Source organism: Macaca thibetana, chromosome 14 (genome assembly GCF_024542745.1).
Source record: "Macaca thibetana thibetana isolate TM-01 chromosome 14, ASM2454274v1, whole genome shotgun sequence".
In the NCBI taxonomy this organism is placed as follows: domain Eukaryota; kingdom Metazoa; phylum Chordata; class Mammalia; order Primates; family Cercopithecidae; genus Macaca; species Macaca thibetana.
In genome coordinates this window covers 3,347,097-3,373,917 of record NC_065591.1, presented here as the reverse complement: position 1 = coordinate 3,373,917, position 26,821 = coordinate 3,347,097, and the positions used below count along the sequence as shown (strand labels likewise).

The window sequence follows — 26,821 nt, the reverse complement described above, 5'->3', positions numbered from 1 at the left end:
CAATCACAGTTCACTGCAACCTTGACCTCCCAGGATCAAGCAATCTTCCAGCCTCAGCCTCCCAAGTAGCTGGGTCCACAGGTGCACAGTACCATGCCTGGCTAATATTTTCATTTTTTTTTTTTTGTAGAGATGAGGTCTTGCTATGTTGCCCGTGCTGGCCTCAAATTCATGGCCTCAAGTGATCCTCCTGCCTCGGCCTCCCAAAATGCTGAGATTACAGGTGTGAGCCACCATGCCTGGCCTGTAGCTTTAAACTATTAGATAAAATGAATAAGAGCACAGAGGACTCGTGCCCTTGGCATTTTAAAACATGTAACACATTTTGTCCATATAGAATGACGGTGCCTAAGGCATAGGTATTTTGTAGAAAAAATTGGAAAATACAGATAAGTAAAATCAACCCATCACCAGTCATCGAACCCCCTAGAGAAATTCCTTCTAGATTGCGATGGGGAGCTTTCAAGACTTCCTTTCACTCTTGCTAGGCTCCTCTTTTCATGGCAACACCTATAAAGTGTATATTTCTTTCCATTTCTGTTTTAGGAGAGAGAGTAATGTTTCTTATACCCAGTCAGGTCACCTCTGGACTGGGAGGAAGTGAAGGTCTCTACAGCCATTTGTCACTGATCCAGGTGACAGCCCTTCAGTGGAAGAGGCTCCCGGGTGCCTGGTGTTGGCCCTTTCTCTGCCTGATGCAGAGGGCTAGGCATGGTGGTGTGCACCCGTGGACCCAGCTTCTTGAGAGGCTGAGGCTGGAGGATTGCTTGATCCTGGGAGGTCAAGGCTACAGTGAACTGTGATTGTGCCACTGTACTCCAGCCTGGGCAACAGAGTGAGAACCTGTCTCAAAAAATGAAAATAAAGGCCAGGCATGGTGGCTCACACCTGTAATCCCAGCACTTTGGGAAGCTGAGGCGGGCAGATCACCTGAGGTCGGGAGTTTGAGACCATCCTGGCCAACATGGTGAAACCCCGTCTCTACTAAAAATACAAAAAATTAGCCAGGCATGGTGGTGCGTGCTTGTAGTCCCAGCTACTTGGGAGGCTGAGGTAGGAGAATGGCTTGAGCCTGGAGGTGGAGGTTGCAGTGAGCCGAGAAGGCACCATTGCACTCCAGCCTAGGTGACAAGAGTGAAACTCCATCTCAAAATAAATAAATTAATTAATTAATAATAACTAAACAGAGGCCCCTGGGGCTCAGGAAGGTTAAGGTCACTTGCTCCAGGTCAGACACTTGTCATTTCACATGTTCACTAACTTTCCTTAAGTCACTTAGGTAGATAATAACAGGACATGCTTAGGATTCTAAGACACAGGGAGCAAATGCCTCGCTGCGGGGATCTGCAGTCAGGAAGCGCTGAACGGAGGTTTGGGAAACCCGAGGCGTAGACGAGAGGGAGGGAAGAGGGGTTCCCCGACTCAGCTGCCCAGTGTCTCCTGGCTCTGCCGCACCACAGAATGGCTCTTGGCTTGGAAACCACTTGCTGGCATTGGTTAAGAAAAGATTTATCATAGCTAAAAAAATAAAAATAAAAAGGAAGAGTCAGGAGGGGGGAAAAAAAAAAGCATGGTTAGGATCAGGGCATCAGGCAGAGAAAGGGCTGATGCCAGGCACCCGGGAGCCTCTTCCACGGATTCCACGGAGGGGATGTCACCTTGATCAGTTGGTGACCTCATCTGTGTCTTATCTAAACCAAATGGAGACTGGGATGGTGTGTGTGTTAAGAAGAAAGTAAATTGATCAGTGGCTCATGCCTATAATCCCAACACTTTGGGAGGCTGAGGCAGGTGGATCACCTGAGGTCAGGGGTTCTAGACCAGCCTGGCCAACATGGCGAAACTCTATCTCTGCTAAAAACACAAAGATTAGCTGGGCGAGGTGGTGGGCGCCTGTAATCCTTGCAACTCCGGAGGCTGAAGCAGGGAGAATCGCTTGAACTGGGAGGCGGAGGTTGCAGTGAGCCGAGATTGCACCACTGTACTCCAGCCTGGGCGGCAGAGTGAGACTCTGTCTCAAAAAAAATAAATAAATAAATAAAAAGGAAAGAAAAGAAGAAGATAGCAAATCACTAACAGAAGATGGCCAAAGGATTGGATTGAACAATTATGAGAAATATGTTTTAAAAAATTAAAAAAAAAAGAGAAAAGAACAACAAACATTTCTTCTCCATCTACCCAGGTGCCCAGGGGTTTTGAGAACAAAGGACCTTGTGCTGGCGTGGACGTGGTCCAGAGCTGGCTCAGCCCTCGCCGGGACAGATGGGAGGCTCAGTGTTTCTGTGGGCAATTGGGTCATCCATTCAAAAAACCTCGAATTGTGCATGATTGTGACTCCAAAATCCACATCTAGAAATGGATCTAAGGGTATGACAACATTCTGAAGAAATGAAGGGAAATATTGGACAGAGTTTTAGCTCAAGAACATTCATGACAGCAGATTTAGGTTGCTGGGAGAAACAATTATTTGAAAAGTTGGCCCCATGGAAACTAGCTGTTCTCTCAAGGTGGATGATGAGCTCATTTCAGGGAGAGCATTTTCTTTAGGCAACAATATGAGGAGCTTTATGGATGATTACAGGAGAGGCTACCATGGTACCTCTTTCAGAGATGGCTCAGACAGGAGAGAAATTAGGCAGAGAAGAGCTAAATCACAGCCAAGTAATGGGAAATGGGCGATGTCATCATCAAGCTTCATGGAGAGTTTTGGGCGGGAGGAGGCTGTGGAGGACACCTTGAGGACTCAGAAAGATGAAAGGGCTTGGACCAAATGCAGCCCAGCCACCTGCTGGCAGGACAGAGATGGCCCAAAGATCCCCTTTGCAAACGTGGTCAAGAAACCTATGAATGTATGCCAGGCGTGGTGGCTCACACTTACAATAACAGCACTGTGGGAGGATGAGGTAAGTGGATCACTTGAGCCCAGAGTCCAAGACCTGAACCAAAAAAATGAGCCGGGCGTGGAGGCACACGCCTGTAGTCCCAGCAACTTGGGAGGCTGAGTGGGAGGTCACCTGAGCCTGCAGTGAGCCGTGACCATGCCACTGTACTCCAGCCTGGGTCTTATTTTCAAAAAAAAAGGAAAGAGAAAAAAAGAAAGTTACAAAAGTATGACATTCAATTTTAATGTGTTTTCCACGCTGGGCTAAGCAGTAGCCTTCTGTTCTGATTCAGTCAAAGTTAATTACACACGAGCCTGGAGTGGTCCAGAAAGCTGAGAGGAGGGAGACCAGAAGGAGGCTATGAAGTGAGAGCCTAGGGCTTTGGAGTGAGAAGGTGGGAGGGGTGATGGTTTTAACAGAATATAAATGCCTATGATATAACATAAGATGGTCTAACGAGAGCTGCAGACTTAGGGAGGAAGGAAACCAATAACAGTTTTACAGCATCCCATGAATGTTTATGGCCTATGGGAAGAGGGCTGAAGACTTGGGAAGTGACAAGGCAGTGGGAAGATATTTTTGTGTAATCCTGGCTGATGCATTTGTAATTCCTGATGCTTCTCTGTTGCTATGGAGTAAGGATGGGGACTACCTGGGACAGGCATCACTGCTGTGCATTCTCTTTCAAATCTCACCCTGGTCTACAGAGCAAAGACAGGAAGGGTGCAGGGAACACCGTCAGATGGACAAGGAGAGTCTCAGAGGCAGCCAAAGATGCTCTGAGGACACGTGCCAGACCCTTCCCTCTCAGTGCATCTGCCTGCAACCAGACCTGAGGCCCCTAGGGTTGGGGGTGAGGGCAATGGGTGATAGGGTGATAGAATCCTCCAGAAAAGTTTGGGGGGCTGTGGGCAAAAGGGAGTAAGTCCATGCCTCCTGCCTGCAGACTCTGGAGGAAGTCACCTTGCAGTGTCCTGTTTCAAAGCTGGCGGCTGCAGCAGAGGGGACAAAGGCAGTAAGAGAGGTCTAGGGAGGACAAGAAGTGCTGAGATGGCCACTCACGCCCCTGCCCACCCTGGTGTCTGGAAGATCCCGCCCCTGCCCCGCCCCCACAGAGCATACAAAGGGTGGCCATGAACCCTGATGACAGGCACAAGTTGGGTGGGGGTATTGCTCTGGTGAAAGTCTCTTGTGCACCTGCAGGAGACCCCATCACAGAGTTCCCTACAGTTGGCCAGTGGGATTTGCAGCCAGCTCCAGGGCCAGCTGGTGAGATGGGAAGGATTCAGGGCCAGCTCGACAGGGACGCCTTGCAGTGACAGCTCCCAGAGACCCCACAGCAGAGGCTGTGAGGCCAGACGCAGACACAAAGGAAGCCAGAGAAAGTGTCCACTGGGGACAACCCTGGGTGGGGCACCCACGGGGGAAGAGTGCTTTCATTTAACCAAAGGAGGCTGCATTCATGGGGCAGCTGCTGAGCCCAGCTGGAAGTGACTGAGTGACCTTGCCCCTCCTGCCCCAGCCAGGCCAGGTATGTCCCACATCCCTGCAGTCCCGACATCCTGACAGTCCCACATCTCAACATTCCCAACATCCTGACAGTCCCAGCATCCCAACATTCCCAACATCCCGACAGTCCCAACATTCCAATAGTCCCAACATTCCAACAGTCCCAACATCCCAACAGTCCCAACATTCCAGTAGTCCCAACATTCCAATAGTCCCAACATCCCAACAGTCCCAACATCCCAACAGTCCCAACATCACAACAGTCCCGACATCACAACAGTCCCGACATCCCAACAGTCCCGACATTCCAACAGTCCCAACATCCCAACAGTCCCAACATCCCAACAGTCCCAACATCCCAACAGTCCCAACATTCCAATAGTCCCAACATCCCAACAGTCCCGACATCCTGACAGTCCTGACGTCTCAGCAGTCCCCAAATCCTGGCAGTCCCAACATTCCAACAGTCTCAATGCCCTGATAGTCCCGACATCCCAACAGTCCTAATGTCCTGACTGTCCACACCTTGTGTCCCTATGATGTCTACTCTCTGCACAGGAGCCCGATCAGTTCTCCAGAGCCTACTTGGACAACGTCTCTCCTCGGCTGAACCCGCCAGGGGGTTTCCAGCCCCTCTTGGAGTGGATGTCCTTCTGCGGCATCTCTGACCTCGCTTTCCCATTGCCTTTGCTCACTCGGCCCCGGCCAACCCTTCCTTGCCCTTCCTCCAGGAAGCAAGCCTCTGAGCTGCTGCATGGGCTGATCCCCCCGGCTGAACGCTGTTCCCGATACCCACATGGCTCACCCTTACCTCAAGTGCTTACCCAGTGTCCCCTTCTTAAGGAGGCCCACTCTGGCCCACCCTGTATTCAGCACCCCCGGCCCTGCCCGCACTCCCTCCCACCCCGTCCTTTGCTGCATTTTCCTGACATGCCACTCATGTCCCCTTCATGTTTATTCACGACGTTTCCTGCCTCCCCCACCTCCGCCAACTAGAGTGAAAGCTCCAAGGACTTCCCAGGTGCCAGGAGCCATGCCCAGCATATCTGAGGCATTCCAGATACATCTGTGGAATGAATTGGAGGCGCTCCCAGAGGGGATGGGTTGGGGAAGCCTCACCTTCACATGAACTGTAGGGGATACCAGCTCAGATATTTCTCTCTGCATCCGGAATCTCAAGCCGGGGCAGGAGCCCGTCCCTCCCGACAGCAGCGTGTGGCCGAAGAGGACGTTCTGGAGGTCGGCGCTGCAGGAAGTGATGCTCTGGACGGCCATCGTGTGGATGCCAGGGGCGTCTCTCCCTATCAGGACAGGCAGAGGGAGAAAGAACGTTGGAAGCCAGAGGCTCGGCAGCTGCGCACCTGGGCCCCTGCCTCCCAGCGGAAGGCCTTGGGTGCTGGAAACCTCCCTGAGCCTTAGTTAGCTCCCAGTGTGGCCGGCAAACCTTAGCTTAGCTGGACTCCCACCAGGGAATGCAGGGAGCCACCCGGCCAGACGACAGGACTCAGCTGCTCCTGGTTGAGGAAATACATAGCAATTCTCCGCTCTCCTCCAGGAGAATTTATATTCAACGGTTACTGACAGTTATTAATATGTAACGCTCTGGTATCAAGTGTATAAAAAGATTCCTGTCGAGGCAGCATCCTCCTTCTGGCAGCCTTTGAGAAATGACACTGATCCCTCCTTTCTTGGCTCATCATTTGGCCACATGAATAAACTCAAATATAATGGGAACCGCCCTGAAGAGATGTGTGCCCTGTATTACTAGGTTGGTGCAAATGTAATCGATTATTTTTGCACCAACCTGATATTTTTTGTTCAATATTGTGAGCCCCTGGGAGGGCTAGGTGGTGCCGTCCATGCCTCATGTCCCTTGCCTGGGAGGAAAAGCTGCCGAATAACCTTGGACCTATGAAAAAAGATTAATCTCAGGGGGCATTTAAGAGGGGCCCGGCAGGAAGGCCCTGCTAGCTTCACCGTTCTGGGGTGGTGCTCCCGTTCATGGGGACCCAGCCAGACCCCGGGGAGAACCTCCCCACGGTGGGTGAAGAATCTCAATTGCTTCTCCACGTCACATTGGTGGGGCACGTGACCACGCCATCCCCTGCACAGTCTAACAGGGGAACACAGAGACAAACCAACTAACTTACAGGGGATTCTAAGTGCCAGGTACTCACTGGGTCCTCATCCCGGGGAAATGGTTACTTCCCCACCTTTAATTCCCCTTTGTCCTTTATGAAGGTAACGAAGAATTGGACTCTGGGGAACACGTGCTTTTCCATGTCGACCCGGGAGATTCCATCTTTCCCATCAGTAGGGATTTCACCCTCCACCGTTTTTGCCGTTCCACCAGGACAAATGTACTGGCCGGAGCATTTAGGCAGCTCCATGCTCACTCAAAGTCTCTAGATCAGCCACATTTGTAAAAAGCTCCCTCCAAATCCAGGGTGATTACATGTCTGTCTTAAATTGTCTTGATTTTTATATTTCAGATTATTTTGTGAGTAGGCAGAATATAAATAGTACATTATTAAAGAGAAGGCCTCTTCGGTGAGTTTCCTTCTCTGTAAATTGGGATAATTTTATAGAGGCAGATTTGGGGGTAGATTCAAGGATATAACACATGCGATTGTCAGCGAAGTGACAGGCAGACTGTAAGTGTTAGCTGGAGTCGGAGGAGCTTTTGAAACAATGTGCTTGTTTGCTACTCAAACCAGACTCCCTCCTGGCAGCCCTAGTTCCTTCCTTCCTTCCTTCCTTCCTTCCTTCCTTCCTTCCTTCCTTCCTTCCTTCCTTCCTCCTTCCTCCCTTCCTCCCTTCCTCCCTTCCTCCCTTCCTCCCTTCCTCCCTTCCTCCCTCCCACCTTCCCTCCCTCCCTTCTTTCTTTCTTTTTTCAGATGGAGTCTCACTCTGTCACCCAGGCTGGAGTGCAGCGGTGTGATCTCAGCTCACTGCAACCCCCACCTCCCAGGTTCAAGCGATTCCCCTGCCTCAGCCTCCAGAGTAGCTGGGACTACAGGCAATGTGCCACCCTGCCTGGCTAATTTTTGTATTTTCAGTAGAGATGGGGTTTCACCATGTTGACCAGGCTTGTCTCAAACTCCTGAGCTCAGGTGATCCACCCACCTCAGCTTCCCAAAGTGCTGGGATTACAGGCGTGAGCCACCACGCCCGGCCCCTTCTTTCTTACAGGGTGCTCACTTGCTCATGTCCAGGCTAATTTCTAAATGACACTGCATTTAGCAATTCACCTATGAGTTTTGTCTGGAAGAGCGCCTCGGGGCAGAAGAAGCTCTCCTGCCCAACGGTGATCTCTTGGCCGTCAGGCAGCTGATATTTCTGATGGTGGGAAGGTGAATCGGTTTTCTTCTTTTCCTTGTCAAAGTCCAAAGCCACATAGCAGCATTTCTCCTTCATGTCCCGGATGTACTCTCGATCCCCTGTGGGACAAAGGAAAAGTGCCAAACAGAAAAAGGCATGAAAAGGAGATGAGTTCACAGAAGCGCCTTTGGTGAGGTTGAGGCTGCACCACTGGAGCTGCCATTTCCATTTCCATCTCACACCCCAGGTGCTCTTGTTCATGCCGCGTGTTGAGCCTGAGTTTGTGGAAGTGTAGAATAGGTATGTCTTGAACTAAGATGAAAGGGGCTAGGAAATTTCAGCTTTTGAGAAGTTGAGACCCTTCTATATATGGTGTATGTTTGGGAGAGGGTGGGAGGAGCTGGAAAACCAAACCCAACTTTCTTATCTACTGCTATGAGTGGTGTGTTGGTGCCCCATCCCCCAGCTGCCACCTGCTCACAGCTGCCCTCTTCTTCTCTGGAGAATTGCCCACAGTGGATCAAAGTCCGCACCCAGAAATATCTGGAAGCTTACATACATTCCTTCTCTTTTTGGATGGCGGACGACAGGTTTTAAACCCAGCTGTGTCTTCTTGTGTTATGGTTTTATGCTTTGTCTATCACTGCTTTTGAGTTGGATCAGGGGAACTCTGCACCACCCACCTGGAAATGTCACTTGCTCTTCAGCCCCCTGACGTCTGCCTTCTACCTTCACTCGCTCCACCTAACCTGCTCTTGCCTGGGTCTGTTCTGTACTCCTAGGTCCAAAAACCTGAGGACACGCTTTGATTCTTTCCTGCCCTCTTTTCCTCAGCAGCTGAGGCTGTTAATAACTCCCTTCTCTTTCCTCAGCTCCTGGGATGCTGCACTCTCCTAATATTTGTTCCTTTCTTCATGTAGTTGGGGCTTTGGTGAGGCAAATTTGGCTTCGAATCCCATCTCTGCCATTGACCCAATGCCTGGCTTTAGGCAACTTCATCAACCTCTTAAACCTTCCCTTTCCTTATCTGCAAGAATGGGATTAATGGTCACTCGCAGGACTGTTGGAAGGACGAGAGGCAACGATGCTCACCAAGAGCTCACCAAGTGTGAGGCGTCAATAACATGGTATGACTTTGCCCTGCAATCCTTCTCACTTTCCCTCTAACTGCTGTTATTCTTTAGGGTTCCATGCTTTGCATCACTTTTGACACAGACCTTCCTTGGTCCGCAAGGAAGACCCTGAGATGCAGGATTGTAGGCTCACTGGGAATGAGTGTCATGCAGGTTATACAGGCTGGGAATCCAGTCCAGGAACTGGTGTAGAGAGGGACAGACACCTTGCCTGGAGCCTCGGGTTCATATCCCAGCTGCTATGCCATTTATCATTTATGGAGTGTTGGGCAAATCTTCTAATAACCTTCCTAAGCCTCTTCCTTTTTTTTTTTTTTAAGAAACAGGGTGTTGCTTTACTCTGTTACTCAGGCTGGCATGCAGTAGTGCCATCATAACTCACTATAACCTCTAACTTCTGGGTTCAAGTAGTCCTCTTGCCTCAGCCTCCTAAGTAGCTGGGACTACAGGTTGCTTATCACCACACCCTGCTAATTTTTTAATTTTTGTGTAGAGACTGGGTCTTGCCATGTTGCCCAGGCTGATCGCAAACTCCTAGACTCAAGTGCTCCTCCCACCCCAGCCTCCCAAATTGCTGGGATTATAGACATGAGACATTGCACCCAGCTGCATTGTCCTCTTGTAATGGAAATAATTGTTCCCTCTCATGGGGTTACAGTGAGAAGCAATGAGAAAATGCATGTAAAATGTTTACTTGGCCCAGTGCTTTGCACAGGATAAATTCTCTATAAAGCTTAGCTCACCATCATAACAACTGTCAATCATAACTATCATCACCATCATTACTACCACCACCATCATCACAATCATTGTTACCATTACTGTCACCGTCATCGTCACCATCACCGTCATCGTCACCATCATCACCACCATCATCATCGCCATCACCACCAATCACTATATGACCATCACCATCATCACCATCACCACCATCACCATTATCACCATCAATCATCATATGACCATCACCATCACCATCATCACCATCACTATCACCATCATCACCACCACCATAATCATTATCATCATTATCATTGCCCTTATCATCATCATCAATCCACTAAATGTCCCTAAATATAGATAAGGTTGTTTTTTAGAACTTCAATGATGGTCATGAAGTCTTAGCTTTACATACTGAGGGCCATAGGATGAGCTAGCAAAGAAGGCTATTACACCCCAGAGACTAGTTTACCCAGCCAAGAATAGCAGTTTCCTACCTGTGCCCAACAATAATTGCCCATTGTCTTTCAACAGTTGCAGGAGGTGCAAGGTTAGGTCCTGGCCCGCTATGTCCAGCTGGAAGGTTGACAGATGCAAAGGGCAGCCATCAGCGATGGGCACAAAGTGTGTCATTCCTTCTCCAGATTCAACAGTCAAGCCTAGACAAGAGAACATGCTGGCATCATAATGAAGGGCCAATGACATCCCTTATAATTGTTGTATCTGCAGGGAGAGAAGGCAGAGGGGAGCCAATGGAGGAGAAGACAAAGATTCTCAGGAGCCAGCTTTCTTCCCCCAAAGGGAAGCGCCCAAGGAGGAAGAAAAGGACTGGTTGTTTTGGACAGCAGCCCACAAGTTTTCTTATGACACCACATAGGCAGGTTTCACAGTAGTGGTCCAAAAGGTAAAAGAGGAAAAATTATACCAGGATTTTTTTCCTTTTATTGTTTTAATTGACAAATAATACTTGTACAGTGTTTGTACTGTACACAAATAGTAGCTTTTTTTTTTTTTTTTTTTTTTTTTCCCCTGAGACAGAGTCTCGCTCTGTCGCCCAGGCTGGAGTTCAGTGGTGCGATCTCGGCTCACTGCAAGCTCCGCCTCCCGGGTTCACGCCATTCTCCTGCCTCAGCCTCCCGAGTAGCTGGGACTACAGGTGCCCGCCACCACGCCCGGCTAATTTTTTGTATTTTTAGTAGAGACGGGGTTTCACTGTGTTAGCCAGGATGGTCTTGATCTCCTGACCTCGTGATCCACCTGCCTCGGCCTCCCGAAGTGCTGGGATTACAGGCGTGAGCCACCGCGCCCGGCCCATAGCAGCTTTATTTACAATAGCCCCAAACTGACTACTCAAACATTCATTCACAAGTGGATAAAGTACAATGTATTCATATGATGGGCTACTATCCAGCAATGGGAAGACATGAACTCTCAACCCACACACAAGGATAAATCTTCAAGTAATTATGCTGCGTGGAAAAAAAAAAAAAAAAGAATCCCAAAAAAGAGTGCCGCCCTCCCGGTCCATTCACACAAAATTCTAAAAAATGCAAACCCCAAGGCAGCTGGTGGCTGTCTAGGGACAGACTGGAGGGGCAGAGTGTGCGGTGCCAGGGAAGGGATTGGGGTGACAGATACGTTCATTATCTGGTTCTGAAGGCTTCAAGACTGGACCCATGTGTCAAAACTTAGCAAATTAAAAAAACTTTAAACATGTGCAGTTTATTGTATATCAATTACACCTCAAGAAAGCTATTAAGAAAAAAAGTGAGCAAACTGTTAAAACCTGGGAGTGAATCGTTTAACCAGGAGGGATGAAAGGGGCTGGAGAGCGCGAGCTGTGTGGGTCTTTGTTTTTCATTACCGGTCAGGGAGAGTGGGCTGTGCACAGTGGTGAGCGTCTCAGCCAGAGGGATGGGGAGGGTGTGGGGGGCTCCCACAGGGCCACTCACCAGAGGTCTGGCCAGAGGCGTACAGAGAAAGGACTCCTTGGTTAGCTAAATACAGGGCAGGTATGTTGAAAGTCTCAAACAGCACCTAGGGAGAAACATCAGCCACCCCTGGCAGCCAGGCCCACAGATGAGGAGGAGGTGGGCTTCTCCTTAACTACTCAGGCAACGTGAGTCCCACCTGCAAGAGGCACTTGTTTCCCCGCACCACCCAAGAGGGAGCCAGACCACGGGCACAGAAACACATTCCTCCTTATCCTAGCTTTGCTCCAATGAGCTCCAGGACACTCAGTTTCCCAGTCTGTAAAATGGGCTCACATCCATCCCAGACATCTCTTAGGACTGTGGGGAGACTTGGATTAGATGGTGGACTCCCTACGGATGGGCTCCTGGGCATAGGGGCTGTCCGTTGATGTCTGGTATCTGGCTCAGGGTGGATTAGGACAGGTGCACAGTGGCCCCAGGGTGTGAAGTGCTGGGGTGTGGACACTGGGAGCAGCCCAGAGTTCAGGGAAGGGCCTGGTCTGGCATCAGGACCCCTGGGTTCTAGGCCTGGCTCTTCCAGCATGTGTGACCTTGGGAGATGACTGCTTCTCGTTGTGCCTCAGTTTCTTCATCAGAAGGATAATAGTGGTACCTCCCTGGGGATGGTGCTGAGGACAACATGAGTTAACACCCGTAACGCCCATGCCATAGTGCTTAGTGTACACTGGGCATTTCGCAAATGCCATCACTTGCTGGTCCCAGGCCTCAGTTTTCTCATCTGTAAAATGGGAAGTGGACCACAGGGAAGGATCCTGAGGACCATGCGAGCTCTGTAACCTTATGGCCCCACAGCAGACCAGTGGGAGCCAAGGCCAACTTTTGTCTTTGTGGGGATTTTCTGAGGCCTGCTGGGGCTGGGTGCGCGATGGAGAGGTCAAAGTAGAGCCCACAGATGTGGAAGTATTCCCTTTGCCAGCAGTGAGGAGAAGCCCCTCAAGGTGGGCTGGCGGTTGCCTGTGGCCTGCAGGAGCCCCCGCCTTCCTCGTGATGTCTGCCCTGGGCTCCTCTTTCTCGGGTCGCCCATCAGGTTCTGCCCATAGGGCTCCAGAAGGAGACCCAGGGAGGGGAGGAGAAGGGCTTGCTGACGTCCCAGCTCCCTCCCTGCTGGGTCCCTCCTCTGAAGACCACAGTGCCTGGGCGACAGCCCTCCCTGGGAACTGATAACCATCCACTGCTCTTTCAGGCAAAGGTGTGGTAGCAGCTGCCCTGGGACACCCCCGGATACTGCAGCCCCTCATGGGACTTTTTTCTAACACTCACGCTCACCTTTGTGTATAATCCCTTTATGCCACTCCCACTAAATATGCCCCACGTGAGTGTACCTTTGACTTCCTGCTGGGTCCCTGATACAGTTAGAGGGTGAATTTGCAGAGGACCAGGGCAGAAAGGCAGGCAGTGCACCCAGCGGGTGGGAAGCCGCCGAGGCAGGCTGGAGTCCAAACCCACAGCTGGAGCCCTGGCTCATCTCACGGGCCAACTGAACTGGGCCGCAGGGCACCTGGGCTTTGGCCAAGTGTTCTTCAGTGTGTGTCTGTGGGCTGTGTCTGAGTGAGACCAACACGTGGATCAGGGGCTGCGTAAAGCAGACGGCCCTCCTTGGGTGTGGGTGGGTCTCATCCAATCAGTTGCAGACTTGATTTGCTCAAAAGGACGGAGTAAGAGGTAGCCCCTCGGACCTGACTGCCTGCACCCAGATGCCAACCCTTTCCTGCCCTCAGACTGGGAGTGAACGTTGGCTCTTCTGGGACTACAGCCCGCCAGCCTCCGGACTGGAGCCACAGCACGGGCCCTCCTGGGGCTCCAGCTTCCCAACGGCAGAGCCTGGAACTCGCCGGCCTCTGTCACTGTGTGAACCAGGCCCTCATCCTGAACCCCTCTCCATGCCTACGATCATCCCACTGTTCTGTGTCTCCGGAGAATTCTGCCGCCCCCGCCGGGAAGCGAGATGTCCCCTGCAGAGGGGGCTGTCCCGCTCCTTCTCCAGCTCCCCACCGCTTCATGGGCACTCGACAGTCTGAAAGTGGGAGCCTGCTGCACCCCGTCCATGCAGCCCAGCTGTGGCCCACTCCTGTGATCCACCTGTCCACAAGCTAAGGAGGACTCAAGGGTCTGCTCAGGGCTTTGGCTTAAATGAGGCAGCAGCTCATGCCTGCACCGTGACAGATGGAGCTGCCGTTTCTGGGCCGCCACGTGCGCCTCTGCAGCAAGCAGGTGGTGCCGCGAGCCCCAGCCCTGTCCGTGGGTCACGGCTCGCCTCGGGAGAAACTGCTGGGCTCCAGGGACTCTGGGCCAGGTGGTGGAACCATGCTGCTCGCTTAATGAGCTCACCGATGTCCTCATTAGGAGCAGCTAATGATGTGATGGGAGCATGGTGGCCAGTGGCGGCCCTGCAGCCCCCACCCCGGCCTTAAGGAGAGTGCCACACCTTCCTCTCTTCTCTAGCCCAGGCCCCTGCCGGGCCCCACTGCCCAGTCCCATCAGGGCCACCCTGTCAGCACACACCAGCACCTCCTCTCTGGTGGGCAGGCCCAAGAGGAAGCTCAGAGAGGAGACCTGGGAGGTTTTAAACCAGAATCAGACCTGCACATAGGACAATTGAATTGTGGCTGAGAGTGGAGTTGCAGGGCGAGACCACCGGGGTCTAGGTAAGCCCACCAGCGACACTCCGCATGACCTTTGCCAAACTGCTTAAGCTCCCTGCTGCCGCAGGCTCTTCATATATACAAAGGGGAGGATGGTCAACTGCCCCATGGCTGGTTGGAAGGCCTGCATGAAGTCACGTGTATGCAGTTTCTGGCCCCTAGCCAGCGCCCTGGCGGAGGCCGGCGTGCTTGGCATGAGTGTTGAGGGGGCGTCTCCTGCCCAGCGTCCTCCTCTTGCCAAGCAAGGGGCAGGTGAGGCCGAGGTTGCCCCCAGCTCGGGGGAGACCAGACGCTGACCCCGCCCTGAGGCCCTCACCACCACTGATCCCGCCGAGGCCCCCACCGCCATCGGCCCCGCCCAGGCCCCCACCGCCACCGGCCCCGCCGAGGCCCTCACCACCACTGACCCCGGTACCTGTGTGACTTTCTGTTTGCTGGGTGTTGGGTTCAAAGGCGGCTCCGTCACCAACACGGGGTGCTGCTCTGGGGCGACGTGGAGCACCTGGTAGAAGGAGTGATGCCAAATCTAGGAGGAGACAAGATGCAGTCAGCGGCTTCCTGGGGCCAAGGCCAGACTTCTGCAAACGGAGCAGGGCACGGCTGCAGGACCGGGCAGGGCTTCATGTTCTGTTATTTTATGTTATGTTATTTGTTTGACAAAGCAGTGTTTTATTTTTATTATTTCTATTTTTTGAGACAGTGTCTTGCTCTGTCGTCCAGGCTGGAGTGCAGTGGTGCAATCTCGGCTCACTGCAACCTCCACCTCCCAGGTTGCAGTGATTCTCCTGCCTCAGCCTCCCGAGTAGCTGGGACTACAGGCGCCCACCACCACACCCGGCTAATTGTTGTGTTTACGGTAGAGACAGAATTTTGCCATGTTGGCCAGGCTGGTCTTGAGCTCCTGACCTCAGGTGATCCACCCACCTCGGCCTCCCAAAGTGCTGGGATTACAGGTGTGAGCCACTGCGCCCGGCCGTCAAAGCAGCATTTTAAATAGCACTCGTGACGGCTGAGTGACACGAGGTCAACCTGATCTGAGGGAGGAGCAGGGAGGCAGCTTCAGCAAGACGCAGAACCTCTGCTCGGTCACCGGGCCTGGGGCTAGGACGTGGGGCTGAGACCAGTGAGGCCCGGAGATTGGCTACAGCATCATGTGGTCTAATGAGGACAGATACCACCAGCAGGACTTCAAGGGTGTGACACAGACTGGGACTCAGATGGGTGGATGCCGCACGGGGAGAGAGTGCAGGTGTGAGCCCAGCATGCACGGAAGCTCCACCACACACCAGGCCAGCCCTGGACAAGCAACCTGACTCTGTGAACCTCATTCCTCATGCTCCAAACAGGAAATGTTCCCTGCCTCACAGAGGAGTGTAACAGTGAAATCGTGACCTCGCCGAGAAGCCTGGAGCATTCATGTCCCACAGTTGCCATCACAAAGCTCCAGAGACGGGGTGCCTCGCACCGCAGACACTCACTCTCTCCCATGCTGCAGGCTGGAGTCCCAGATGAAGGCGCTGCAGGGCGGGTTCCTCCCCAGGCCTCGCTCCTCGGCTTGCAGCAGGCACTGTCTTCTCCTGGTCGCGTCCTCACAGGGTCCCCCGCTGTGTGTCTGCATCTAACCTCCTCTTCTGATAAGGCCTCACTTACATTGGATTAGAGCCCACCCTAATGATCTCTTCTTAACCTAGTTGCCGCTTTAAAGCTGCTATCTCCAAGCACGGTCACACTCCGAGGCATCGGAGGCTAGCGTTTCACATGTAAACGTTGGGGACACAGTTCAGCCCCTCACATCCGGTACAGTAGGCTCAGCCCCTCACATCCAGTACAGTAGGTCCAGCCCCTCACATCCAGTATAGTAGGCTCAGCCCCTCACATCCAGTACAGTAGGCTCAGCCCCTCGCATCCGATACAGTAGGCTCAGCCCCTGATATCCGGTACAGTAGGGGCTCAGTACACCACGGTTGGTTACCAGGTGTGAGTCTGCTGCCCGTCCCCGTACGGGGACGTGCCCCTGGGGGAGGACAGTGTGGAGGGGCAGCCTCCTGCAGGCAGGCACAGAACCCGGAAGCATGAGGCCATAATCCCTATGAAAGAGCAAGAGCCAGGTGTCAGCGGCAAGTGTGGCCCATCCGCAGATGACCAGCCTGAGGCAGGGAAGGGACACAGCCAGACACGAGCTTGGAAGAGTCTCCTGAAGATGGGGCGGGATGATGAGAGAGAGGAGGTGGGAGGCGTGGGCACAGCAGAGGGTCACTGCGTGACACTGGCAATTCAGGGAAGATGGTGAAGCCAGGAGCCAGGACCCCTGAAGCCACACAGAAGTCAGTGCCTTGGGCTCCCTCAGGCAGGTGAGCCCCACCCAAGGCAGCAGAGGGTGGGGGGCCACTGGGGCCCATAGCTGAAGCCGTGCTCTCCAAGACCTGTCTACACGGCCCGTGTTTCTGCATTCCCTGTCACACTGGGAGCCACAGCCACAGCTGTGCAGGAGAAAACACTTGTGAACAGTGCTCCCACTGCCCCCGCCAAGATGGCCCCAAGGCCCTCAGCCCCTGGAAGTCATGCCCTGTGCACACCTTTCCCACATGGAATCAGGACTGGCTTCTGTGACCAACAGAATGTGGCAGAAGTAACAGTGACCTGGTGCCTCTACCTTGGCCTTTTCCATAGTTCCCCATGGGGGAAACCAACCGCCAGGCTGGCACGCCATCGAGCAGCCCTGGAGGGTGACCCCCGTGCAGAGGAAGCACCCTGCGGCCACCTGATACTGCCGCCTTGGAAGGGGCTCCTCCAGCCCCAGTCAAGCCTGCAGCCGACACAGCCCCTGAGCTATGGCAGCCACTTGAGACCCCGAGCCCGAACCAGCCTGAGGAGTCACTCCCAGATTCCTGCCCACAAAACTGAGAGAGATGACCGTTGGCATTTTGAGACTCCACATTTGGGGCTAAATGTGTGAAGGCAGCATTAGAACATTGTGATGAGTTGAACTGTGTCACACCAAAACTCATAGTTTGAAGTCTTAGCCCCCGTACGTCTGAATGGGACCTTATTTGGAAACAAGGTTGTTGCAGATGCCATCAGTTAAGAGGAGGGTGGGTCCCCAATCCCACAGGAAGGAGGAAATGTGGACACAGACACGGAGAACGCCACGTGAACCTGAAGGCAGACATCGGGGTGACACATCTGTGAGCCAAAGACTGACAGTCACCAGTGGGGAGGCCCAGGACATGCACGGCCCTGCAAGGAACCAGCTTGGCCCACGCCTTGACCTTAGACTTCCAGCCTCCAGGATGGTGAGGCAATGAATTCCTGCTGTTGAAGCTGCCTTGTCTGTGGCTGGAACAGGGACACAGTAACTAACAGGTACATCCTCTAAGGCAGTACACGGCCTGTCCAAATGCACATGGAGGCCCTAGCCAGAACCTGTTACTAAGTGAGGGAGCTGCAAGTTCACCATACTTACCACTCTTTACTGTTGGGACTGAAGACTCTTTTGCTTTCTGTCTGTCTGCTTTGAGACAGGGTCTTCTTCCATCGCCCAGGCTGGAGCACAGGGGTGTAGTCACAGCTCACTGCAGCCTCCACCTCCCAGGCTCGAGCAATCCTCCCACCTCAGCCTCCCCAGTAGCTGGGATCACAGCGGCACACCACCACAGCCAGATTATTTTTTAATTTTTTGCAGACATGAGTTCTCACTCTGTTTCCCAGGTTGGACTCAAACTCCTGCACTCAAGCGGTCCACCTGCCTCGGCCTCCTAAAGTGCTGGGATTACAGCCACGAGCCATCGCGCCCAGCCAGGACTGAGGACTTTTTATCCATCATCCCCCTCAGCCCTCAGAGCAGAGTCTGGGTCAGGAAGGCCTGCACCCCCGTCTCATAGCTGGACATGACAAGGGAGGCCTATGAACACGTCCTGCCTGGCAGAAGCTGTGCCCACCTTCTCCATGTTGTCCCAGTTGGTCATCGTTGCTCGAGAAATGGGATATTGCAGGATGAGTTTCCCTCGATTTTTCTGAACCTCCTCTCCAATGAACCAGTCTTCCTCTTCCATCCCCACCAATACGTTCTGAAAGACATAGGCAAGGACAGGTCAGCTTCTAGGGGTGACTGGGGTTGGACTCCCCTGCAGCTGGCTTTCGTTTGTGGAGACCCAGTGAGCCGCAGCTGGGAGGCCACAGTGGCCTTCGTGGGAGACTCCAAGTCATAGCACCGGCATCCACGACCTCCCCAAGCCCTGTCAGCTGTTTCAGAAATGGCCGCTAAGAGGTTTTAGCAAAGTACCTGCAAGGTAAGAGTGCACCCGGGGAGTCGTTCCTAGGAACTTCATCCTGTCCAATTTGTAGATGAGGAAACTGGGGACAGCAAGGAGAGAGGCTGCTGAGGAAGGAGAGGTGTGGGGAGATGCACCAGGAATGCCACGGTACTGCTGGAGGGTCAAGTCGATGAAGCCCACTGGCAGGAATGCATTTCATAAGCTGACATCGTGGTAGGAGGGATCGTCACTGCTTCCATATTTGCTTTGGAAGGTTGACCGGGAAAGGGTCTGTGATGTAATTCAACTGCTGTTATTTTTTAGGAAGATAAACCTGGCTACTTTCATGGCAGATTAAGCTATCCATTCCATCATTCAGAGGTGATTTTACTTGATGGCCCATGTGTTCATCTGGGTCCACTGAGAAACAGACACCAGGATGGAATGAAAGGTGCAAGGATGTGATTAGGGAATGCGCACACAAGGGGGACAGTGGGGTGAGAGCAGGATGAAGATCGACAAGACAACAGGCTGCTGTCCAAGTCTGAGCCTGGGTGCAGGAAACAGGGAAGCAGATTGGGTGGGTGACCTTAGCCACCATGGTGTCTAAGGGAAGGCTTTGCAAGGTTGTTGGAGAGTCCTTGAGCCAGGCTCATTTATCACAGGAGTGCTGGGTTTCCCAGAAATGGGCTTGACTTGCCTTGGTGTCACTGCCATCCTCCGTTGTTGGCTGGGAGCAGCAAGTAGGAAGGATGGCCTTAGTGCAATGGTGCTGTGCCACAGTGACATAATGGTGCCATGCTGCAATGACCTCATGGTGCCACGGTGCAATGGTGCAGAGATGCAATGGAGCAGTTATTTCAGAGTGAGGCCCCCTCTCCAGGCTGCCACAGCTCACCTACACAGAGCTTTTCTATCTTAGGAGTTTGTCTCTTCCGCAGAAGAGGTTTGGACTTGGGATGAGAATCACCAGCTATGAGACCTGGGGAAAGTTGTGTCCCTTCTCTGAGCCTCCATCTTCTCGGAGCCTCCATCTCCTTCTCTGAGCCTCCATTTCCTTCTCTGAGCCTCCCTCTTCTTCTCAGAGCCTCCATCTCCTTCTCTGAGCCTCCATCTTCTTCTCTGAGCCTCCATCTCCTTCTCTGAGCCTCTACCTCCTTCTCTGAGCCTCCATCTTCTTCTCTGAGCCTCCATCTCCTTCTTGGAGCCTCCATTTCCTTCTCTGAGCCTCTATCTCCTTCTCTAAGCCTCCATCTCCTCCTCTGAGCCTCTATCTCCTTCTCTAAGCCTCTATCTCCTTCTCTGAGCCTCCAACTTCTTCTCTGTCCAATGGGAACAATGACCTCTCTTCCTCACACCTCGCCATGGCGCTGCTGGAGGATCAAGTCGATTAAGCCCACCAGCAGGAATGCGTTTCATAAGCTGGCTTCATGGTAGGAGGGACTGTCACTGCGGCCACCTCCTCGAACGTTTCTCAGCCACCACATCTAAGTGCGGTGGGTGGGTGGTGGACAAAGTCATGGGTGTGCAGAAGGAACAATGTTTTTTCCGGTTCGAAGTTGCTGTTTGAAATAAAAAGATGGACAGTGCTGGGCCTGGTGTCCTTTCGTCAGGAGGCCTGTGGGTCAGAGCGGCTGCTCTACTCAGAAGGGACCCAATGACTTTGGGCAACGCCTTCATCCTGCCTCTCTGTTCTCACAAGTCCTCCTAGGAGGGGTCTCACTGCCGTCTTGGCTGCCAGACTCAAGCCCTGGAAGGGGCGTGGGGTTGGGGGAGCCCCGAGGGACACCCTGGGTCTCCGTGGCTGTGACTTCTTGACTTGGGAGTTAAGGGCACTGCGTCGAGCTTGTGGGAAGGGCCATGGAGCTTACATCTAGGACAAAAGGTGACCTCTCTCAGAGATCACCTCCCATCTGCCCGTGAAAATAAATCCAGATCAAGAGCCAATCTGCTGTGGTTCCGCGGAAGAGTCTGCTGCTCCATAATTCATCTTGGTCACTCATTCTGTTTTGGCGAAGAATTTTCCTCTTGCTGTGATCTTGTGTTTCGCCATCTAGGTCAGCGTTCCCCAACCTTTTTGGCACCAGGGACCAGTTTCATGGAAGACAATTTTTGCACTGAGCAGGGCAGGGGATGGTTTTGGGATGATTCAAGTGTATTACATTTATTGTGTGCTTTATTTCTACTATTATTACATTGTAACATATAATGAAATAATTATATAACTCACCACAACATAGAATCAGTGGGATCCCTGAGCCTGTTTTCCTGCAACTAGGACAGTCTCATCGGGGGGTGATGGGAGACAATGACTGTGCCTACAGCCTAGCTGGGGTGGATTCAGAGGGGAGAGCCTCGCTCTCAGCAGACGCTCCCTAATGCACCCCCTCTAAGTCAATCATACTCCAAGGATAAGGCCCCTTCCCTGGAGCAGGGGCTGAGAGCTGAGATGAAATTCCACATTGTAACTGCAGTGGGTTGAATGATGCCCCCCGGCCCCCGCCACCATTATGTCCACCTGGAGTCTCAGGTGACCTTATCTGGATAAAGTGTCTTTGCAGAAGTGATAGTTAAGAATCTCAAGATGAGCATCACCTTGGATTACCTGGATGGGCCCCAAATCCAACGACAAGTGTCCTTCTAAGAGAGAGGCAGGAGGAGATTTGAGACAGGAAAGGAAAAAGAGAAGGAGGCCATGTGAAGACAGAAGCAGCCAAGGGATGCCTGGAGCCCCCAGGAGCTGGAAGAGGCAGGAAAGATCCCCCCGCTACAGCCTTGGGAGGAAGCCAGCCCTACTGACACCTTGCTTTCAGACTCCAGGTCCCAGAACTGTAAGAAAATATATTTCTGTTTTTCTTTTTTTTTTTTTTTTTTTAGATGAATTCTCACTCTGCCACCCAGGCTGGAGTGCAGTGGTGTGATCTCAGCTCACTGCAGCCTCTGCCTCCCGGGTTCAAGCGATTCTCCTGCCTCAGCCTCCAGAGTAGCTGGGATTACAGGTGCACACCACCACACCCAGCTAATTTTTATATTTTTAGTAGAGACAGGGTTTTGCCATGTTGGCCAGGCTGGTCTCAAACTCCTGACCTCAGGTGATCCACCTCCCTCGGCCTCCCAAAGTGCTGGGATTACAGGCGTGACCCACTGTGCCTGGCTACATTTCTGTTGTTCTAAGCAAATACACGAATATGCTAGTCATTATTATCATCACTGCCATCGCTGTCATTGCTAAATCTTCCCCATGGGCCAGAAACTGCACCAAACATGCATTCACTCATCTCACTTAACCTTCAGGCTGAATCTATGAGATACATCTATGAGGACAATCATATTATGTAAAAGAGATGCCTCTGCCACAGCAGCTCCCTTGCCCTGAGTCATGCATGTGCTGAGGACAGGACTGAGATTGGAGCTTCAGTCTCCCCAGCCCTGCAGCCCCAGCTGTTAACCACTGAGCACCACAATCTCCAAGCGGTAAGCTGGTTGTCTAGCTCGAGTGCAGGCGCCTGCGATTTGCCAGGGCAGTCCCTGCTATGATGCCTGCCACTTGGACAGCGAGGAGGAAATCCACTGGTTCCCAGGAGCCATGTGCATTTCATCCTCTTAGAGAGGGAGACGGGATTTTCTCCTCTGTCACAGCTCTGGGAGCCAGTGTATCTTGGATAATTAGAAACATTGCCAATAATTTGCTCCAAGCACTGCAAAACACAAGAGTGATCGCCATGAGGTCCTGTGACACCTGAGATCTTCCGTGTCACGACGCTGCTCCCTGCCACGGATGACTGGAACTTCCGGAGGATGAGCTCCACGATCCAGAGCATGGGCTGGGAACGCAGGTGCACTGGGGGTCTTGTCACCACCACTTTGTCACCACGTGGATTCGAGAAGTCACCTCTCAGAGCAGGTGGTTCCTCTTCGGGGAGAAGGGGCATCTCCCTCCCTACCGGGAATGTGGCCGGGCTCAGGCCCGCTCGCCGTTTCGTTTACCGGGAATGTGGCCGGGCTCAGGCCCGCTCGCCGAGTTTCGTTTACCGGGAATGTGGCCGGGCCCAGGCCCACTCGCCAAGTTTCGTTTACAATGAGACTGTGTTGTCCAGGGCAGGGGATGAGCAGCTGGTTTTTAATGGGGCCAGAGCTTCTGTTTGGGAGGATGAGAACGTTCTGGAGATAGATGGTGGTGAATGTTCTTGATGCCACTGAACTGTACAGTTAACACATCTTTACATTGTGTATACTTTACCACAATAGAAACGCCTGCGTTTCTAAATTCCCTTGAAACGCAGGAAGATCTGGCAATGTGGGGTCCACTTGCTGGCATGTCAGAGACGGACCTCTTGGAGGGCCTGTGCCCCGGTCCCCACCCTCCCTCCTACTGCCTTCCTGTCACAGAGGCTGAGTGTCCGTTGCCGCTCACCCTAATGGACTCCCATTTATCCTAAAGGCGAATTGCTCCTTCCCTGCGTCCATACCTCTCCGAAGGTGGGAAGAGCCAGAGATGGGAGACGGGCAGTAAGACTGACTTTTCACAACGTGTCCACTTTACTGATTTACACATCACTGCTCCCTCTAAGCCTGTGGTTCTCAGAGCAGGCCGCATGCTGGGAGTCGTGAGAGGGGCAAGGCCTTTCCCACCCCATCCCCAACCCCGGACCGGCTGAGGCAGAGACTCTAGGTGGCCCGGCCATCTGTGTGGTACCGAGCCTGGTGCTCCCAACTTGGATTCGTGGAGGCACGTTCGCGCCCACCACGCCCTGCTCAGGGGATTGCCTTGGTCACCCTGTGGGAGAGGCGATGGGACTGACCGGGCCAGCAGGCCACCTCTGGATGAGCAGCACCCCACAGGGAGGAGACCCCGACATCACTCACATCGTGCCGAAGTTTCCCGAGGACAGTGGGGAACACGCCCATTGGGCTTTCCATTCCTGCGAATCCCACCTTGCTGAAGCCAGAGCCGTAGTCACAGATGAGGGGCACACTGTCCATGGCGGTGAGGCTGTGGAAGAGAACACACGGTTACCCACGCCACTGCATGGCACTGGTCCCTGGGGCAGGCGCTGTGCTGGGCGTTAGGATCAGGGTTCATAGCGCCTGGGGGCCCAGGGCAGTGTGGGTGGCCCCCCACACCCAGAGCTGGGCCCTGGGCGGGCAAGAGCCACTTCCAGGATGCTGTGTGCAGTTTGCTGGAAGGGGATCCTTTCCGATGACCATTTGCACATGGCTGCCCTGGAGAAGGGAGGATTAGGAGGGTCCTGCACTAAGGCTTTGGCCTCCACCTGTTTCTAGCAAATTCTGACACCTGTTTCGCAGCCACTTCTCTGAAGCAGCCCTTCTCCCCTTCGTGGGAGGGGAGACCCCAAGAGGAGCTGGGCCCTGGGTGGTCTGCAAGCTGTGGTCCCAGCCAGATTCCTGACTTCCAGCTTCAACGCCACCTCATCCGGGAGGCTTCACTGGCCTCCGGCCCTGGTTGAAACCATTCTCTCCCTCTGCTTTGCTTCCAGAGAACATTTTCCATGTTTTTGCAAGTTTAGAAAACATGCAGAAAGATACAGAACATCAGAATCACCTGAGGTCCCCGCCCGTGGTCACCCCTCTGATATTTTGGCATTTCTGTTTTCAACCTACTTTTTCTTATACAAAGTCTCACTCTGTCACCCAGGCTGGAGTGCAGTGGCATGATCTTGGCTCACTGTAACCTCTGCCTCTCAAGTTTAAGGGATTCTCCTGCCTCAGCCTCCTGAGTAGCTGGGATTACAAGTGTGAGCCACCACACTGGGTCAATTTTTTGTATTTTTAGTAGAGACAGGGTTTCGCCATGTTGACCAGCCTGGTCTCAAACTCCTGACCTCAGGTGATCCGCCCACCTCGGCCTCCCAAAGTTCCAGGATTACAGGCGTGAGTCACGGTGCCCAGCCTGTTTTCAACCTACTTTTATGCAGTGTATAGGTTTTTTAAAAATCGGCTACCCTCAAAAATGAATGAGTCAATTTTCTTTTTTGAATATTGCATTGTGACTAAATATTTGTCATGACAAATGTTTTCTTCATTTTATAAGTGACTTTTGGATCTTTTTTCAATAAAGAAAGAATACAGGCTCATTGTGGAAAATAGAGAAAACCGTGAAGAAAAAACCCTTTCCAAATCCTGCTAATCAGAGGTAAACTTTGTCAATATTCAGCTATCGACCCTGATAGTCGGCCCAGAAAACAGAGGGGTCTCCCTTCGTCTAGTGCCTCTGTGAACAGCTGTATGAGGTGCAACTCAGTGGGGCACCAGGGCGTCTCTCACTACATATATTACAGTATATGTGGTTTTGTGCTAGACTTTTCAGTGGAACCTTATAGCCATTTGCATGTTATGGAGTATTCGATGGAAATGTTTTCCTTCTAATGTCATCTGCCACACCTGCTATGAATCCTCTGTGGAGCCTGTAGGTCCTATTTTTTTTTTTTTTTTTTTTTTTTTTGGCACCATCAGCAACCCTGGGATAATCTCCTTCGTCATCCCTCTTTTTCCTGCATTTTGGATCAGCCCCTTTCCATCACCTCCTTCGAATGACTAGTTGGAAGAGCAAGAATTTTTAAAGGCTCCTTAAACATTTTGCCAAATTGCTGTCCAGAAACATCGGTCAGTTTGCCGCAGCCACGTCACGCCCTCGTCACATGGAGCTGCCGTCATCTCTGCAGGCCCCTGTCCCACGTCTCCACGTCAGGCCCACACTCCCCCTCTGAGTACCGCATGCTCAGCTGATATGGCTGGATGGCTTTTGAACCCACCTGGTCTCTCATGTGGGGGGCTTCATAACCTTCCTCTCTGGAATATCTGCTGGTGTCCCGTCTGTCTGCATGCTGACTGTGTATCTGCAGCCAGCCTGTTACTTCTGGAAGGCCAGGCATCGGCTGCCTATTCATTTCTGTTCATCCTCGACATGCAGGGATGGAAGAGGCTTTGGTTACTACAGTTCTGTAGTATATTTTGAAGTGTTATAATGCCAGCTTTGTGCTTTTGATCAGGATTGTTATGGCTATTCAGAGTTTCTTCTGGTTCTGTACAAAGTTAAACATTTTTGTAATTCAGTGAAGAGTGTCCTTGGTATTTTGGTAGGGGTTGTGTTTAATCTGTAGATTACTTTAGGTACTATGATCATTTTAACAATATTTTTGGATCCATGAGTATGGGATGTCATTCCATTTGTTTTTCTCCTCTTCAGTTTTTTGTCAGTCACTTCTTAAATTTATTCCTAGGTATTTCATTTTCTGTAGCTATTATAAATGGCATCATCTTCTTGATTTCCCTTTTAGCTATTTCATTGTTCATGTATAGCAACGCTACTGATCTTATATGTTAATTTTTTATCTTTACTAAATTCATTCATCAATTCTAAAAGATTTTTGGTAGCGTCTTTAGGATTTTCTATATATAAGATCATATGGTCTGCAAATAAGAATAATTTGACTTTTTACTTTCTAATTTGCAACAGAGCCTGAGACATGAGGGGCACTTGACAGCACAAGAAACCCTTGGGTGCATTTCCTGGCCTGACCCTCACTGCGGTGACAGGTGTGATGGCCTCAATGACGTTGATGATAGATAGTGATGATGATGACAATGATGATGATGGCTACGACAATGATGACAACAATGGCGATGATGATGATGGCATAATGACAATGATGACAATGATGATGATGACTATGACAATGATGATGATGACATTGACAATGATGACAACAATGATGATGATGTCAATGATGATAACAGTAATGACAGCAATGACAATGATGATGATGAAAAAATGATAACAATGACAATGATGACTATGACAATGATGGTGATGATGACATTGACAATGATGACAATAACAATGATGATGTCAATAACAGTAATGACAACAATGACAATGATGATGAAAATAACAATGACAATTATGGGCCAGGCGCGGTGGCTCAAGCCTGTAATCCCAGCACTTTGGGAGGCCGAGACGGGCGGATCACGAGGTCAGGAGATCGAGACCATCCTGGCTAACACAGTGAAACCCCGTCTCTACTAAAAAATACAAAAAACTAGCCGGGCGAGTTGGCGGGCGCCTGTAGTCCCAGCTACTCGGGAGGCTGAGGCAGGAGCATGGCGTGAACCCGGGAGGTGGAGCTTGCAGTGAGCTGAGATCGCGCCACTGCACTCCAGCCTGGGCGACAGAGCGAGACTCCGTCTCAAAAAAAAAAAAAAAAAAAGAAAAAGAAAATAACAATGACAATTATGATGATGACTATGACAATGATGATGACAATGATGACATTGAGAATGATGACAATGACAATGATGACAATGATGACATTGATGATAATGACAATGACAATGATGATGACACTG

The 26,821-nt window shown here is 51.8% G+C and overlaps 2 protein-coding genes across 6 annotated transcripts in view; one reads left to right on the top strand and one right to left on the bottom strand.

Annotated features, from left to right (window-relative positions):
* NADSYN1 (NAD synthetase 1) overlaps positions 1 to 26,821 on the top strand; it is a 559,458-nt gene that overhangs the window by 441,260 nt on the left and 91,377 nt on the right. The window lies entirely within an intron of this gene.
* Positions 1 to 26,821, bottom strand: part of LOC126935959 (uncharacterized) — a 40,338-nt gene that overhangs the window by 552 nt on the left and 12,965 nt on the right. For 4 of the 5 annotated variants that reach the window (XM_050758199.1, XM_050758200.1, XM_050758198.1 and 1 more), the window contains exons 4-10: positions 23,321 to 23,447; positions 18,140 to 18,268; positions 14,617 to 14,727; positions 11,518 to 11,602; positions 10,063 to 10,224; positions 7,643 to 7,831; positions 5,511 to 5,692 (exon numbers count right to left, since the gene is read on the bottom strand). In XM_050758199.1, the coding sequence (XP_050614156.1) occupies positions 5,511 to 5,692; positions 7,643 to 7,831; positions 10,063 to 10,224; positions 11,518 to 11,602; positions 14,617 to 14,727; positions 18,140 to 18,268; positions 23,321 to 23,437 (975 nt within the window). In that variant the 5' untranslated portion in view covers positions 23,438 to 23,447. The remainder of the gene's footprint in view (positions 1 to 5,510; positions 5,693 to 7,642; positions 7,832 to 10,062; positions 10,225 to 11,517; positions 11,603 to 14,616; positions 14,728 to 18,139; positions 18,269 to 23,320; positions 23,448 to 26,821) is intronic. The other variant, XM_050758202.1, reaches the window with a different exon arrangement.